Raw genomic sequence first — 17809 nt, 5'->3', positions numbered from 1 at the left:
ATCACTAGTTTAGTCTAGCTCAGTGGTTTTTCAGCCTTAGCTACAGATAGAATCCCCATAGTGATTGAAAGTGATTCAGAACCTGCTTCTATCTCATTGGTCAGAATCTCAGGGTTGGTCTTAGGCCTGGTATTTAAAAAACATTTTTTATGTATGTGTGTGGTGTGTGTAACTGTGTAGCATTGTTCTAGATCTAGGATTTTCTGCTCTCTCAGACCCAACTCCACCTTTCTATGATAATTTTTATTATACCCTCTACTAGCTTGAAATGAAATTTCATAGGTAATATAATCTACTAGTTACCTATTTTCAGAATTCATTATCAGTATAATTCCATAAGTGGAACATAGAGAGAGAATGAAAAGAACTTATAATTAAACAATGTGTATTTTAGTACGTAAATGCTCAGGTGTGACTAGACTAGAAAACAACTAAGAAGTCATGTACATGCACATGTACAGATCACTGTGTAAAGGGAAGTGCAAAATGCAGATCAGAAAATGTGTTTCATTATTAATGCAAACACTATGAATGGCGGTGCCTTTGTCGTATGCTTTTATGAAATATTGAATAACTTTAGCTAAAGTTCTTAAAACAGTCTTCCCTTGATTTACCTAGAAAATTCAGTGCTATTAAGACATGTCTAGGCATAAATGTCTGATTGGACATCTAAAAGTCATGTTGGATTTTGAACAGTTCTTCATTGTATGGAACTGCCCTGCACAGGATGTCCCGCATCGCTGGTTCCTGGCCACTAAGTGCCCAAGGTACACCTCAAGCACCATTATAAAAAGTACCCTGTACATTTCCCAAAGAACCCCAGGATTATCCCTGTCGGGAAGCACTGGTTTAGTTAATTAGTTTATGTTCTGAATCAATATAAATATGGTAACACATATGAAAATTCAGGGTGGGACAAAAGTAGGTTTACAGTTGTTAGTATAGAAAATAATACAATAATGTATAATAATAAAAGTGTAATATGCTAATTAGACAGGACAGCCAAACGACCTTCCAGATGTCCTTCTGGACGACCTTCCAGATGAAGCCATGGGACGAGGCAGAGCCGGCCGCTGCGGCGGGCAGGGGGCTGAGGCAGAGGCGGTTAGGGGTGATCAGGCAGTCAGGCGAGCAGTTAGGGGCGATCAGGCAGGCAGGCAGAGTGGTTAGGGGCAATCAGGCAGGCAGGTGAGTGGTTAGGGGTGATCACGCAGTCAGGCAAACAGGGGCGATCAGGCAGGCATGCAGAGTGGTTAGGAGCAATCAGGTGGGTAGGTGAGCGGTTAGGGGCGATGAGGCAGGCAGGCAGGCAGAGTGGTTAGGGGTGATTAAGCAGGCAGGCGAGCAGTTAGGGGTGATGAGGCAGGCAGGCAGAGTGATTAGGGGTGATGAGGCAGGCAGGTGAGCAGTTAGGGGCAATGAGGCAGGCAGGAAGGCAGAGTGGTTAGGGGTGATCAGGCAGACAGACAAGTGGTTAGGGGTGATCAGGCAGGCAGGTGAGTGGTTAGGGGTGATCAGGCAGGCAGACAGAGTGGTTAGGGGTGATCAGGCAGGCAGGCAGGCAGAGTGGTTAGGAGCCAGCGAACCCATATTGCGAGAGGGATGTCTGAGTGCCAGTCGGACATCCCCCAAGGGGTCCTGGATTGCGAGAGGGTGCAGGCCAGGCTGAGGGACCCCTGACCCCCCCCCCCCCCGTGCACAAATTTCGTGCACCGGGCCTCTAGTTAATAAATAATAATACAAAAATAATCTTTGTGTTTTACATACTCACAGCTGTAAACCTACTTTTGCCCCACCCTGTATATAGAGTCTGAAGTTGTTTTTGTCATGCATGTACTAAAAAATGGAATTAAGTCATAGATGTCTTTCATTTCCTTCTTTTCCATCTAAACTCTTGTCTCCCATTGTCTTTGTTTCTTAACACAGTATTTTAATTTCCTTTATCTTTCATGCTAACTTGTGCTTATTGTACATCATTGTTCATTTTGAACTACGAGAACAGAAAACATTACAGCTGTATTGTGAACAAAATCTTAATTACATCCTGTATTTGCAGTAATGGAAGGAAACAGAAAAAAGTAAATCAAGAAGGTTGTTTGAGAAACTGGCAGATTTCATGTTCTGTTATAATGTGCCATTGAGTTCTAGACCCAGGTGGAAGTTTGTAGAGTGAAGATAATGCCTAATGTTTTTGTGTGATCGTGGGGTTTTGATTCAAAGTCAAATGCAGTAACTTCAGAGATTTTGTTGTAAGCCTTTCCTTGGTATGCTTCCGTTAGGAAGCCTTATGAAGAAGTGATGGTGAACAGTAAGTCCTAACAATTAATGTTGTAAAAACATGGATTTTAATATCACGGTAAGAAATGGAGTAGGCTGTAAAGCTGATGCTATATTACCGAGCAATTTCAAGTGATGTGATCATTTATAATATAATATTTATATGGATCTGATTTGGCTTTTAGATGAAAAGAATGAGTATCTTTTTTGCCAAAGTGAATGGGAAGAAAAATATGTTGTCTGATGTTTTCATGCAGTGATCTAGGAATAATAGCCTTGAGAAACATAATGTCTAGTTTCTAATTATGGTTGAGAAATGAAAGCTCAATATCAATTATGCTCAAGTCCTAAATTGTTTTTGATAAGAATTCGCCAACATTTGGATGTTTAAAAAATGTCATCTAGCAGATCAATTGGTTCGTCACCTAGGGGAACATTCTGTAGTTACTTCACTTTGGCAAGCTGAGCTGCTCCAAGCTGGAGGTTTTACCAAAGGAGGAATGAGGGAGCCTTCGTAGTTAAGTGTTGACTAGAAGCTGTGTCTCAGCCTTACTTTAGGGGTGCAGTGCTTTTTCAGCCCACAGTCCCTCCGGCTTTGAACAGAGCCCAAGGAGCTCGCTCTGTCAGAGACCCCCTGCCCCCGCGTGGCTCATTCACAGCCACCCACTGAGGGCACCTGTCGGGTTGACGTCTACCTCAAATGCAAACTTCCCCCCCACGGTTATGATCCACTCTTCAGTCGGCCGTCAGAAACATCAGCGCCCTGGTTTTCTCTCATTGCGAGTGAGATTTGACTTGACTGCTGAACCCACTCTCATTCCAAGACCAGAAGAAGGAAAGAAAGCACACAGGTTTGTCTGAGTCGCTCTCGACAGCCCAACTTCCACAGGATGGCAGTTCCAATCATGGGAAACTGTGTTAACTAATACATACAAGTTTCTTCAGTGCAGAGCTGTTTACAACTTCCAGTAAGCTAAACAGAGCACTTTGAATCTCCCAGCAGGGTCTTTATTATGTTGTGGTTTTCAATCTTATTTGACAATGGAGCCATATTTTTTTTAGGGATCTTACACATGTTGGCAATTGCTAATTGCTATTCCAGGACTAGCTCCCTGAACAATAGAAACGTTTCCCCCACTGAGTTATGTTTTAATACGATGCCCGTTAGTGAGTACTGACATGAGAAGTGGCGGTATGAAGGGCATTGTGGTTGTAGACTATTGTTGAAGACATTGTCCAGTATGTTGATTAGCACTCAGAATAAATTCCTCCTGTGATGTACTACTTGGTAGAGCTGTGCGTTTTTCTTTTCTGTCAAGTGAGAATTAGATAAGCTATTATGCTTTTTTTTTTTTCCTTGCCTGTAAGGCAACTCAAATAAATGTAGCTCACAGCACAGTAATTATTTAGCTCTCATGCTTAGCATACTAAGGATTTTTACTCTCCCCTTTCATGTTTATGTAGCTTATTAGTTAGATCCCTGCTGTCGAGCTTTACTTTCTTCATCTATAATGTAAGGATCTACCTTTTGGATTATTGTGAAAGTAAAATCTTTGTTAATTGCCTGGTCCTGTGTGTGGCACACTGTAGAATATGAAGCAAATGCTATAATTTTTTTTCATAATTTTAACATTTTTTGTTTCCAGTTTCACAACCTTATTTTATATACATTTTTACTTTGAAGCAGCTCAGTCTTGTTTAGAAGTGAGACGTATACATACTAAGAAACAAGATTACAAGCATCCCATCAGAGCATTGCTCCAGTGGGTATGAAGGATGAGGTGAGGTAACCAACCTCATGTGAGTAGAGTTGATGAAAGAAGTGACGTACCCCATGTAAATGAGGCCTCCAGGCTTGGGGTTATTAGGAAGTAGCCGCAGACAACCAACCACGCCTTCCCCCAACAACCTGACAGGGGTAGCCGTTCTGAGCAAAATGCTGGCTTGAACTTGAATCCGAGTCAGTTTCAGAGTAGCTGCAGCTCTTGTGACGTTTTTGGTTGTGCTGCCTGTTTGTGCTGTAAGTGGAAAAGGGAGAGCTCCTTCTAGGGAGGTTTTTAGGCCCAGGATCTGGGAAGCAGACTTACAATTTCTGAAGTAAGAAGTGTTGTGAGCATTGGGCATTTCAATGGTGGGACTTGCAACTCCTGTTGGGAAAATAGAACATCCTGGACATTTGGTCTAGCTGTCTCTCCTCCCCCAGGGCTTCATATTAGATAGCCTGGCATTTCTTTTCATGTGGCTGTCACCCACAGGAGGGGAGCCGGGGCATTTCTGACCCAAGACTCAGAGAGGATGTCCTTCCCTTTCGCCCTCTCACCCCGAGTCGCAAGATTGGTCACTGGCCCGCTCGTCTCTTCTCTTCAGCCACTCCCGCACAGGCTGGGATCATGGGTTAAGTGACCTTCTAATTTATCACCCACACTACATTTTCTGAATGAAGAGGGGCACTCTTAATAAGGACAACATAAATAAGACATTCCTGGGCAAACAGGGCATTGGGTCATTTTAGCTAATAACCCCTTTTCTATGTTAGCTTAAAAAACACAAAGGTTTGATATTTTTTGTGATGTTAGCTCTACTGATACGTCTGTGCTCACTGTAGTGGCAGGAAATGCAGAAGGCTGTCTGCTCTGTTGTGATTTTCCTGAACCATGGGTTTTGTTTTCTAATTTGGAGTGTATTTTCCTTTTATATTCAAAGTCACTGTCTACTATCCCATCCTGTTTAATCTGTAAAAGGCCGTCTTATGAATTATTAAGTAAGTCATAATGATTCTTTGTTTGGACTCCACCACCCAGGTAATAATGCGGGGCGAGGGGGGCGGGGGGGACGGGGGGAGGACAAATGAAAGGACAGAGGTGAAGCAGAAACTCTTAGTCCCCAAGCCTGGTAACTGCATACTGGGTAAAGACTGAGTCTTTAAAAATAGTGCTTTCATTTTCTATTTTGAAGTTACATTTAGGCGTTTGAAATTAATGTTGATAACTCCCAAACCAGTGTAAATGGAAGTAAATTTTTATGTCTCGTATGCTCTCCCATCTCTTATCTCCACAGAAGAAAGCTTGGCCAGACCACAAGCGGGAATGCAAATGCCTCAAAAGCTGCAAACCCAGATATCCTCCCGATTCCGTCCGGCTTCTTGGCAGAATTGTTGTCAAACTTGTGAGTAGATAACGATTGAAATATTCTTGGTTTGTAATTTAACAAAAGCACTCACATTTGTATATATTATTCTTTTTAAAAAAATATATATATTTTTATTGATTTCAGAGAGGAAGGGAGAGGGAGAGAGAGATAGAAACATCCATGATGAGAGAGAATCATGGATCGGCTGCCTCCTGCAAGTCCCCCACTGGGGATCGAGCACGCAACCCAGGCATGTGCCCTTGACCGGAATCGAACCCGGGACTTTTCAGTTCACAGGCTGACGCTCTATCCACTGAACAAAACCGGCTAGGGCTGCATATATTATTCTTTAAAAAAATACGTTTTTATTTATTTGAGAGAGAGAAACATCGATTGGCTGCCTCCTATTTGGGATGGAGCCCACAACCAGGGAATATGTCTTGATGGGGAATTGAACCCGGGGACCTATTCCTTTATGGGATGACAGGACACATGTATTATTCTTATTTAAGGCTGAATTTAAATCCATATTAAATCCAGTAGAAGGTGGATTATTATGGGGAGTATCTTAAGTCAACAGCTTGCTGTTTTCAGTCACAGCATCAGTGGCAGTAATGACGTGCACGGCCCCTCTTTGAAGGCCCTGGGTGTGATCTCCTGGGATCGGAGACAGGAGGTCCTGCATTTGTCACTGGAGATGTTAGTAGAATCTGTTACGTTGCCTTTATTACTTTTCTACTGTGAACTAATGCACAGGGTCTGTATATAATTCTTGTTGTTGTCTCTTCAACTGAGATTTTCATTTTATGATAATTAATCTTACATGGAAGAGCACTTATTTTTTTATTTACAGTCAAGATTCAGTGAAATTGTGTCTTCAGTTCTTCTCCTTGCTCTGCCAAAGCAGCTAGTGGATTCTGTGACATCCCCCGCTGTCCAGATTTTTGGGGTCAGGCTTTAGCATGAGTACCTCTCAATTATTGCAAGCTTTAGCTCTATTCTCTCCTGTTTTGTATGGACCTTTTTTTGGGGGGGCTATGAAATTTTATAGGGTATTTAAGAATGTAAAAGTATGATTATATACATAAAACTAATGCAATGTTATATTTCAGTTACATCTTAATTAAGGATTTGCAATACCAAATGGGCATTGTCTTTTGACTGAATATGCAACATACATATTTACTACTATGTGTACATTGTGTTAAAACATACAAATTTATTTCAAAGCATTAATAAATTCAGAGCAATTTTCATCATTACGCATTTATTTAACCACTGGATATTAAAAGTTTAATCACCATTATATTTGAGTGTGAACTTTTTTCCTACTTTATTAATATTAAACAGATAGACAACCACTGTTAGAGCAGAAATGGGTTGCTTCAGAATCACCGAAGGTCCTAGTTCTCAGTCACCACCCCTGATCTACTGAATCAAAGTCTAAAGGAAGCAATCCTATATAATAAAAGCCTAATATGCTAAGTGTCTGGTAATCTGGTCATCCGTTCAACCAATCAAAGTGTAATATGCTAATGATAGGCTAAGGCTGCTCAACCGTTCACTATGATGTGCACTGACCACCATGGGGCAGACAGTCAACTGGTCGACCAGTCGCTATGACATGTACCAACCACCAGGGGGCAGACGCTCTGACTGGTAGGTTAGCTTGCTGCTGGGGTCCAGCCGATCAGGACTGAGCAAGATAGGCCAGATACGCTCTGGAGGCCTCCCGCGGTCCCTCACTGGCTGGCCAACCTCCCGTGTCCCTCCCCGGCCCTGAACGTGCACAGGTGGGGTTCTTCAGCCTGGCATGCACCTTCTCGCAATCTGGGACTCCTCGGGGGATGTCTGAGAGGTGGTTTCAGCCCGACGGCAGAACAACTGGTCGCTATGATGTGCACTGACCACCAGGGGGCAGACACTTAACGCAGAAGCCAGCTCATGGCTGGCGAGCACAGTGGCAGTGGCGGAGCCTCTCCCGCCTCCAAGGCAGTGCTAAGGATATACAACGGGGAGTGGGCCTAAGCTGTCAGTCGGACATCCCCTAAGAGCTCCTGGACTGCGGGAGGGCCCAGGCCAGGCTGAGGGACGCCCCCCAAGTGTATGAATTTCATGCACCCGGCTTCTAGTTGTGAAATACTTTCCAGAGAGCCCTTTCTATCTCCAGGCCTTGTGATAATGGCTTCACCTGATACACCTCATTTCACCCCATAGCAGCCCTATGAATCAGCTGCTGTTACTACTCTTATGTCCCAGGTAACAACATTGATTCCTCTTGACTCAAGGTTAAGTAACTTGCCCAAGGTTGTACAGTTTGTAATAAATTCTTATTTTTATTGATCCATCTTTGCTTTTTTATGATAATTTGTAATAAAATTCTTACAGCGTGGATAGAGCTGTGGAAAAAATAAAAGTATGAAATCTTATAAGAGAGTTTTGCATTTGGAAATTAAGCTGGTGGTTAAGTCACAATTTTTGTTTTAAAGTTGTTACTGATTAAATAATTGAACTCTAAGAACGTGATGAAGAGAAGGAATATACTGGATAAAAATTTACTTTTTTAATAGACTTTCATTAAATGTCTAAAGATACTCAAACATATTTATTTATTTATATATTGGAAAACTTGAAATTGTTTTGGTATTTTCCGCCTTTACTTCATAGATGGAAGAAACCCCCTCTGAATCGGAGAAACTTTACTCATTTTATGATCTGGAATCAAGTAAGTGATTATCAGCATAAAAAAAAAATCCTGTCATTTATTTGCTGACCTGATGAATTGCTTTGTTTTCTGTCTCTCTGTTATGTGAGGGAAATCTAACATGAGCGTATTTAATTTATTCTGGGGTAGCTTTGGCCATACAGGAGTTTGTCAAGTGCTAGGTTAGGCAGTGAGGGGAATGTAACCCCTAGTTCAGTTGACAAAATAATGTTTCTTGCTTCTCCTTCCCTTCCTGTCTTCTTCCCACTCTTGACTTCCTTTTGATGTCAGGAAACAGTGATGTGGACAGGGTGGGGTTGTGGCGTTCCAGGGAACATTCAGGCTCCCTGTTCGAAACACAGGTGACTGAGGCTCTCTAACAGCATTGAGCATTGTTCTTCTCCTGATGGCCACGCTGCGTGGGAGCAGTGAAGGGCTTTCCAAGGCCGGATGTTAAGTAAACGTAAGGTTTGTTTTTCTTTCACGTTGGCACAGATACTCTTCACTGAGGTTGTGGACGACTTCAGCGCAAAAGCAGCCAGAGCTCATAGAGTAAATTGGCTGCACAGTTTAAGATTTGTGCTGGAGATGAATCTAGTACAGATTTATGGTGATGGGATTCCACTTGCCAGTGATAATGCATTATTATTTAAGTATCACCAATCATTAGAGAGATGCAAATCAAAACTACAGTGAGATAATCATCTCAGCCCATTAGGATGGCAACTATAGGAGAAAAAGAGAAAACGAGTGTTGGCGAGGATGTGGAGGAATTGGAACCCTGTGCACTGTCGGTAGGCATGAAGGATGGGATGGCTGCTAGGGCAAACAGTATGGAGGTGCCTCAAAAAATTAAAACTATAATGACATTACATCCCTGGATTCTGGTTATACACTCAAAATAATTGAAAGCAAATATTTATTCATCCATATTTATAGCAGTATTAGTCACAATAGCTAAAATATGGAAGCAACCAAATGTCTATCCGTGGACGAATAGATAAGCAGAATGTGTTATGTATACACAATGGAATATTATTCAGCCTTAAAAAGGAAGGAAATTCTGACATATGCTACAACATGGATGAATCTTGAGGATATTATACTAAGTGAAATAAGGTAATCTCGGAAAGACAAATACTGTATGATTCCACTTCTATGAAGTACTTAGAATAGTCCAGATCATGAAGACAGAATGAAAAATGGTGGTTCGCAGGGGCTGTGGGAAGGGATGAATGGGAAATTATTGTTTAATGAGTATAGAGTTTCAGTTTACAAGGTGAAAAGTATTATGGAGATAGATTGTGGTGATTTTGCATAACAATGTGAGTATATTTGATACTACTGAACTGTACAGTTAAAAATGGTTAAGGTGGTAAATTTTATGTTATATATGTTTTCCCACTGTTTTGAAAGAAAAAAAGGAATAACTGGGTTAATTGTTCTATTGAACAAGTAATTTAAAGAATATATGTAGACCTGACATGAGCAACAGAGTTATGCTCTAGTTCAAATGATGTATCTTTTCAAGTTTTAATAGAGAACTAATTAGTCATTTTTTTGATATCTTATTGCTACGTAATTAACATCTCTTGGGATGAGTTTCACTATTAACATTAGCCTTGCTCAGTAGCAATGTTATACACACTGCCTTAAGTGAAATGCTCTCAAACTTTATTAATTGAATTGTGCATTCTTAATCTTAACACTCCTGTGTGATGTACATGAACTGATATTGGCTGTAGAACTTTCTTCTGTTTCAGTTGAAGTAGCACCATATCTTGTTTATTCATTCAACCGAGAAATGATTTGAAGTTGAGATTTCTTTGGATGATCCATATTTTCTTGTTGATGTGCTTTCTAATGACAAATTTTACCACTTTGAACTTCAGCTGAACTTTTTAGTTTTCACTTTCTGTCCCCCGGCTCCTTGGGAGATGACCTTGTTGTAAATTGTCTCATAGAAAAGTCTGCTTACGTTCACTGATTTAATAATTACTTACCATGTTTGAACATGGGTACAGGATGATGTAGAAAATGTGGTAACACATCTTTACTGATTTTGTTTCTAATATTTTTTCATCTGTATGTGTATTTATTTTGTTTTGATAAATGTTTGATCTTACAGTATAGATGAACGTTGGCAGAATTTAATTGCTAATGTATGTATCATGACTTGTAGTTGGCAAAAAATAAAAAAGATACGTGTTTGCTCTCTGTCAGAATGGAATCTAGGGCAGGAAATATCTAGTTTAACAGTTACCTTTGAACACCTGAAAATGATCCATTAAAAGTTCACTGTGTGATTGTGCTATTTATTTTCTCTTTAAAAAAGATATTAACAAACTGACTGAAGATAAGAAAGAGGGCCTCAGGCAACTTGCAATGACATTTCAACTTTACATCAGGGAAGAAATACAAGATGCTTCTCAACTGCCACCTTCCTTTGACATCTTTGAAGGCTTTGCAAAAGTAAGTGTGAAGTTTGGTATTTTTGCTAATGCTATAAATCTACCCTTCACTCTTTATTTTGTTGTTGATTGTGAAAATCCAGGACCCTTCATGTCTTATATCACTCTCCTACCTTAATGAGTAGAGAATGAAAGAATGTATTACTCATATTAAAAAGGGTATTTACTTTTAATGTTTTATTCAGTATTCTTATTAATGACCCAAGTATGTTCATTGTCAGCTCTCAAGACATACTCTGCCATTGCATTCATTTAGTTTTGTCATGGTGTTTCAGTAATAGAGCCTGCTTTTAAATTACATTTATTGGGGTGAAGTGGTTAATAAGATTATATAGGTTTCGAGTGTACAATTCTATGATACATCATCTGTATATTGCATTGTGTGCCCACCACCTAAAATCAAATCTTTTGTCACCATATATTTGACCCATCTGGTCCACCCTCTTCCATCTGGTCCACCATACTGTTGTCTGTGTCTATAAGTTTTTTGTTTGTTTTTCTTGTTTGTTCATTTGTTGTTTTTAGTTTTATATCTCACATATGAGTGAAATCATTTGGCTCTTAACTTTTTTTTGTCTGATTGAAATGAAAAATTTATTGAATCCATTTCTTAAATGAATTCTAAATAATAGGGAAATATAAAAATTTCTTATCTATATATATAAAAGGCTAAGTGATTGACCGACCATCTGTCTGACCGTCCGACCGACCAACTGATACATATGATGCGCACTGGCAATTTAAAAATAAACATTGACTCGCTCATGTGTGACACATATAAAGCTCTCCCTGGCACCAATCACACACATGTGTTTCGATCTGTCATTGTCCATCATGAATTTGGTTGTTTTTATTGACATTCTGAAGCTGAAAGAAAGCAGAGTCATTAACAGAATATGTCAGAAGACCAACTCTTGGCACAATTGTCCCCGTCTGACACTGGCTTCCCATTTAAATTAATTTGAAGACAGTTTCCCGTGATGCCAGCATTTGCAATGACTATTAATAAATCACAAAGACAAACTCTAGACAGAGTAGGAATATTCCTACCTGAACCATTTTCGAACATGGTCAGTTATTCTAGTTGCTTTTTCTTGTGTTTGAAGAGCATGTGATGTTAAAGTTAAAGTTGTAAATACTTCATCCCAAGGGAAATTAGTCAAGCACTCTGAAAGTGTTTTTACTCTTAATGTGATGTACAGGGAGATATTAGAATAAGTTTAACCAATTTATCAGTCATTGTTTTTATCAGTGTTGTTTTTATATTATGTTTTTGTTGTTTTTATATCATGTTTTCATTGTTTTTATATCAAGTCTTTGTTGTTACATCATATCAAGTCTTTATTGTTTATTTATTAATCAATTTATATATTATTTTCATATATATTTTACTAATTTTCTTTCATCTCTGACACTTCTATTATAGAGAAAGGGCAAATAGTGATATTAAAATATTTCTTCTAATTAATTTCCTTTAAATGTGCATGAATCAGTGCACTGGGCCACTAGTTTTAAAATAATTGCCTAAAAATCTGTTTAAATATTTCAGGTCACTAAAATCTTGGATTAGGGAGAGAACAGAAGTTTAATTTAATATTTGACCTGTGGTCTCCTGGTAGCAGCTACCTGAAGTGCACTTTTAGGAAATGATTCTGAGGGGTTTTGGGTCCAGGTGAAGAAGACACTGATTGAGTCTTGACATGCATCTTGATGCCCCTGGGACAGGGACAAAGGGTCAGATACACCCGATAGTGCTGTGTGTCCACTGTCCTTGCTCTCAGGTTGTATGCTTGGGTTTGTTTAGATAGTGATCACATCTTAGAAACAAGTGAAGTTTTACATTTGAGGGTAGAATTGCTACTGATTTTAGAATTTGAAAGTGCACATTTAATGACATACGTATCTCATGAATATTTTTAAGATATGTTTTGTAATCTACCTATTTTCTAAGAATTTAAATGTAATTAGTGTGATTGCTAGAGATTTATTCTTGTTTTTCCCAAAAGTATTTTCATTCTTTAGGGTATGCTTTTATGATTTTCTGGTAATATCATCTTAACACTGAATTCTGGTTTGTCTGAACTTTAATATAGATTTTAAAATACAACAGGTACTATTGCCTGGCCAGTGTGGTGCAGTGGTTGAGCATTGACCCATGCACCAAGAGGTCTCTGGTTCGATTTCCAGTCAGGGCACATGCTGGATCCCCAGTAGGGGGCGTGCAGGAGGCACCTGTCAGTGATTCTCTCATCATTGATCTCTCTCTCTCTCTCTCCAATTAATAAAAAAAATGTTAGAAAATATTACTTATGCATCTGGGGAGTTTCCGATATTTATTTTATATTCTTCTGAAAATTATAATCTGTTGTGGATAACCTATATAGAGTGCATCTAGGCTTTTTTGATGCTAAGCACTATATAAAGTAACACCTACTGAAAGATAAAAATATACTTTATGATAACTGTAACTTCATTAAGTCTGTGGCTGTTTAGTGACAGTTGTTTCTATTGTTTGTAAAATTTCAAGTGTTAATTACTGGTGTTATTAATATTCATAAAAAATATTTTTAAATGTCTATTACTCAATGTTAACTGAGTAATATATAAATGTGTAGTTAATTCTAAATCTGAAAATTACCTATCAAAGCAATAAACCTCAGTGAGTACAACATGGTGATGATTATACACTTATAAACGTTATTAAGTGATCACCACAATAAGTCTAGTACCCATCTGACACCATGCATAATTACTACAATATTCATAGGTATGTGGTTATTGCCATTTTATTATTTATGTTTTTGATTTTTTAAAAATTTCTTCTTAAAGAAGTCCCTTTAACATTTCTTGTAATACTGGTTTGGTGGTGATGAACTCCTTTAAGCTATTTCTTATCTGGGAGCACTTGAGGTTTAGATTGTAGGAGTTTGCTGTATAAATATATCCTCTCCACTTATGAATTTGTTGCCTGGCTGTAAATTTAAGTAGCATGAGACATAGGAATGACAACATTTTCGAGAGGACACCATGGAGAACTTCAAGTAGGAAGTGAAATGGATGCTGGAACTTCAGGAGAGAGGATGGTGCTGGGGAACAGTTGTAGACAGTGGTCTAGAAGAGAGGCTGGGACAGGGGAGTGGAGGAAAAGATCGATCCCCCTGCAGATCTGAAAGGTAGCTGCTACCTGTGGAGTACATAGCAGTTATACTTAGAACCTTGGAATAAAAGCTTGTTGTTTAAAATGCTGGTTTTGCATTTTGACAATAGAAAATGTGTGACGGTAATAGTACCTCCAGAATTCCTCTAGAGTGGGTGCTGTGGGGTGATGATCTGTTTGGATGGACAGACTGAAGTGATTTGCTTGAAGGCTTATCACTTATTTGCAGTGCAGTTTTTATTTTTAGATTGTGTTACGTGAGGGGAGGGCGAGGTGTTCCTGAATGGAAATAAAGGTATGAGGTAGGAGGAGCGTGATGGTTGCTACTGACACGAATGAAGGTGGCCAAAGAGTAGGAGGTGCATTGCAGATGCTTGTCAGTGAGAGCCCAGGAGACATGCAGTTACTTATATGTTCATGAAAAATAGAGGCCAAATTCATCTGTGTCGACTCTGCTAGATTGTTAGGGAAGAGAACTATGTGTCTCCATCTCTGCAATCCCCTCCTCCTTCTCATCCCATATTTCCCCCCTCTACTTCTATTTTCAAACACAATTTCCTGATATATTTCAAAACGGGTTTATCTTGGCATGACAATTGCAGTGGTTCAGTCTACTGATTGAGTTCTAAACATTTACTACAAATATAGAAAATGTATATATGAATAATAATATAAACCTTAAAAGTGGAGAAAATAACAGAGAGGATACATTTGAATGGGGCACTGGGCTGCACTCAGCACTGCCAGGGGTGAACCTGAGGGGGTGGGGGCAGTGAAGGATTAAAGAAGTCAGACAAGAGAATAAAGCTGGGGCTAGGTGGTATGCTGCTCTCAGATGGAGAGACAGTGCCACAGCCTGCAAGCTGAGTCTTTATTTTATAGCCAGATCCCATGAGGCAAAGCAAGGGCATGGTCAAGATGTTTACAATGTTCTGTGGGTTTTGAATCTACTCAATTACATGCACCTGAACTCTATCAAGCTTTGTTTTGGCAGCATTTGCTGCACCTCCCGCAGCCCACATCACTCAGCCACCTGGGACCACAGGTCCGGACCAGAAGGTCAGGCTTACATCATAGCCTTTGGCTATAATTGTGCTGGGAGGGCTTTGCCCTCCAAGCTGGGACTTGCACGTGGCTTTGCCACAAGAGGACCATGCCCTCTCATTAGTCTGAGACTTGAACCTGTCCAAACCCTGTAGCCACTCTCCACAGGGCACTGAATAATATATGGTTAAATCGCTTTCTCAGGCAAGTAATTGAAATGCCCTCAACCTCAATCTCCCCATCTGTAAATGGGAATAATAATAAAATCAACTTCACAGATAAAAGTACTTGGAGTGTCTCCCACTACTACTCCTGCCCTCTACTGCCGGCTTTATTCACGTTCTGCTGTAAGACTGCAGTGTCCTATGTCTCCCTGTGCTCTCATCTAGAGCAGCGGTTGCCAACCTCTCAGACCTCATGGACCACCAGTGGTCCCCGGACCACTGGGTGGCGACCGCTGATCTAGAGTGCCACCTGCGACTGACTGTAAACCAGAATCTCCGGGGGTTGCTCCCAGTTTTGCCCAGTGCTGGCTTCTCTTGAGGTGCTGAGAATTACTATCTTTGAGAAGAAATTTTGCAAACAGGATAAAGTACCTTTCCCTTAGTAACTGACTTGGTTTCAGCCGATAGCTATTGTGGACAGAAATCATATCATGTCCTGCACTCATAACAACTCCATGATTTCAGAGTAGTTCCTTGGGATAGCATGTAGGAAATGTAAACACAAGCTTTCTCCAATGAACCAAGGGTTTCTAACACATGCATCTTAAAAAGATGGAGTTAAATATAAAAGTTATTCGCTTATCCTGCTATAATTCCCCGAAATGGCATGGAATGTATAGTATTTCTCTATTCCATCCCTCAGAATGTACATTGATAATTATTATATCGATAATTGGTAATGGTTATTAATAACTTAATGTCAGTAGGCCTAGTTTTGAGCTTATTTTCTATGCACAGGATATAGGTTGTAGAAAAATGTACTTTATTATTTTTTTCTGAACTTATAACTTCATTTTCTAAAAATGCATTTGGTAGACACGAAATGTGATAAGATCTGAAAAATAAAGCAGAAAATAAGCGAGTTGCATAAAATGTTTCAAAAGCAGACCGTAAATTGGAAGCAGCGAGAGTAAAAGTGACCTCCTAATCACAGAACATGCCATCGGTGGTGCTTCCAGAGCCCAGCACAGTGCTTGTTAACGTCATAACATGGCACAACCGCCACGGGATTTTTTGATTAGAAATTCCACATCCCTTTTCCTTTCAAACAAAATAACAATTCTCCTGGTAGCATGTTATTTTTATTCTTTAGGGCACATATGTGACCTCCAGAACTTGCCTTTCCAGACTCTTAATTTTTAATGCTATGAGTTGCAGCTGGGTTTTGCAATATACACTGTGATTGTATAGCTTTGAAAGTGAGGTTTTAGAAGGTGTTTTATTTTGGTACTGTGATACTTAAATTTTACATTCAGTTTTATTAGTGGTAAATTCTTTTTTATTGGAGACTTTTTTCATTAGAGTAACAATGGAGGATATGTTAAATCAAGAATCTTGCTAATTCATAATATGAAAAGAAAGAGTAACAATATTTTTGATTGAGATACATACTTGCATTTGGGTGGTATATGCCATTAGACATAAGTGATAATAACTAATCTATATGATGTTTTGCCATAACCTCATAATTTTAGTAGAGCATCTATATCAACATGGAGGAAAAATTACTAATTAACTTTTTTTGTCCTTTTTATTTGCTGAAAAGAATGGTAAAAACCTCAGTAAAAAGCAAGAACAAGTTGTTCATGGTATGTTCAGTTATTAATCTTAACATTTCAGTTCTGTTGGCTCTCTCATTCTGGATACGCTGGTGTTTTGTTACTTACGTGTTGTGGTAGGCTAATGTGTGGGAAGAATATTACCTTCATTGTTTTGAAAGGTCAGGGGTGTGTGTGTGTGTATTTGCCCCTTGAGGGCTTCCAGAGTTTCATATAGGACCACATTTTAGAGCTTTTTGTGGATCAGCTCAGTTGGGTTTCACCCCTGTAGCATGCTATAAAGTAGTAAGGAAAGCAATCTTTTGAATTAACAAAGTGATGAATTATCTAATTACAAATGTGATGGGAAAAGGCAGTATGATAACTTTCACTGCATTACTAAATGATCCCCGTGACTGATCAGATGTGCTGGGTTCTATTAAGGAGAAATATGCCATTAAATATTTAGTACTAAAAGCGAGCAGACACCCAGGACTGCTGACCTCCCATCACTGGGCGCTGCCTCTGTATACGTGGAGGTGGCTGCTGCCTGAGCGTCTCTCTTGTCTGCTCTCAGCAGCTGCTGGAAGACTTAGTGATTCGGGTCGCACCTCTCTTCTGGTGTCACGTGAAGCAGGCAAACAGCCAAGATACTTAACTGCGCACGGACCCCGGCATTCTAATTATGAAATGCTGATGCAGTTATGATTTATATGTTTGTCCTTCATTACAGTAGATTGAAACTCTGAGTAGATTCAAGAGACAATTATTCTCACAAATGGTCTTCCGAGTAACGGGACAATTGTAGGACACTTGGGCTTTCTAAACAAAACAAGTCATGTGTTTTTAATGATGATGTTTATTTATCATGTTCTTCATCTTTCGCCATTCAGTTAGTATTTCTCTTCATTTATGTGTAAATAACCTATGATGAGTTGGTGTATGTTTATCATAGTTAAAGACCAGATGCCAGCTAACTTCTGAAGTTGGGAGGACGATTAGTAAATTCTTAATCAGCATTTTTATTTATTCCTGTGTTGGTCAAGGTTAATTACTTATATAAGGCCAATGCTTTGATTAAAACTACTGATGGATAAACGTGTTTGCTAAGCCTTGTTGCCTTATCTATTTGAGTGTGTAACTTGCCATTAATTCAGATGGAGGTGATGTTTTTAAATGACAGCGTGTCATTGTGAAAAGGGAGAGGTTAGTACTTTGTTGCTTTGACCTTCTCTGTAGTGGCAGAAACCTCTGCTCCAGTCCTG

At 39.4% G+C, this 17809-nt stretch overlaps 1 protein-coding gene across 3 annotated transcripts in view; it reads left to right on the top strand.

Moving 5' to 3' along the window:
* Nucleotides 1-17809, top strand: part of SMYD3 (SET and MYND domain containing 3) — a 545881-nt gene that overhangs the window by 135655 nt on the left and 392417 nt on the right. The window contains exons 3-5 of one of the 3 annotated variants that reach the window (XM_054712958.1): nt 5335-5442; nt 8074-8131; nt 10446-10582. In XM_054712958.1, coding sequence (XP_054568933.1) covers nt 5335-5442; nt 8074-8131; nt 10446-10582 — 303 coding nt within the window. Of the gene's footprint in view, nt 1-5334; nt 5443-7605; nt 7666-8073; nt 8132-10445; nt 10583-17809 lie in introns of those variants that run through there. The other 2 variants (XM_054712959.1, XM_054712960.1) reach the window with 2 other exon arrangements.

The sequence above is a fragment of the Eptesicus fuscus genome, chromosome 24 (genome assembly GCF_027574615.1).
Source record: "Eptesicus fuscus isolate TK198812 chromosome 24, DD_ASM_mEF_20220401, whole genome shotgun sequence".
Classification (NCBI taxonomy): domain Eukaryota; kingdom Metazoa; phylum Chordata; class Mammalia; order Chiroptera; family Vespertilionidae; genus Eptesicus; species Eptesicus fuscus.
Note: the sequence above shows the minus strand (reverse complement) of the source record. Positions and strands in the feature narration are given on the sequence as shown.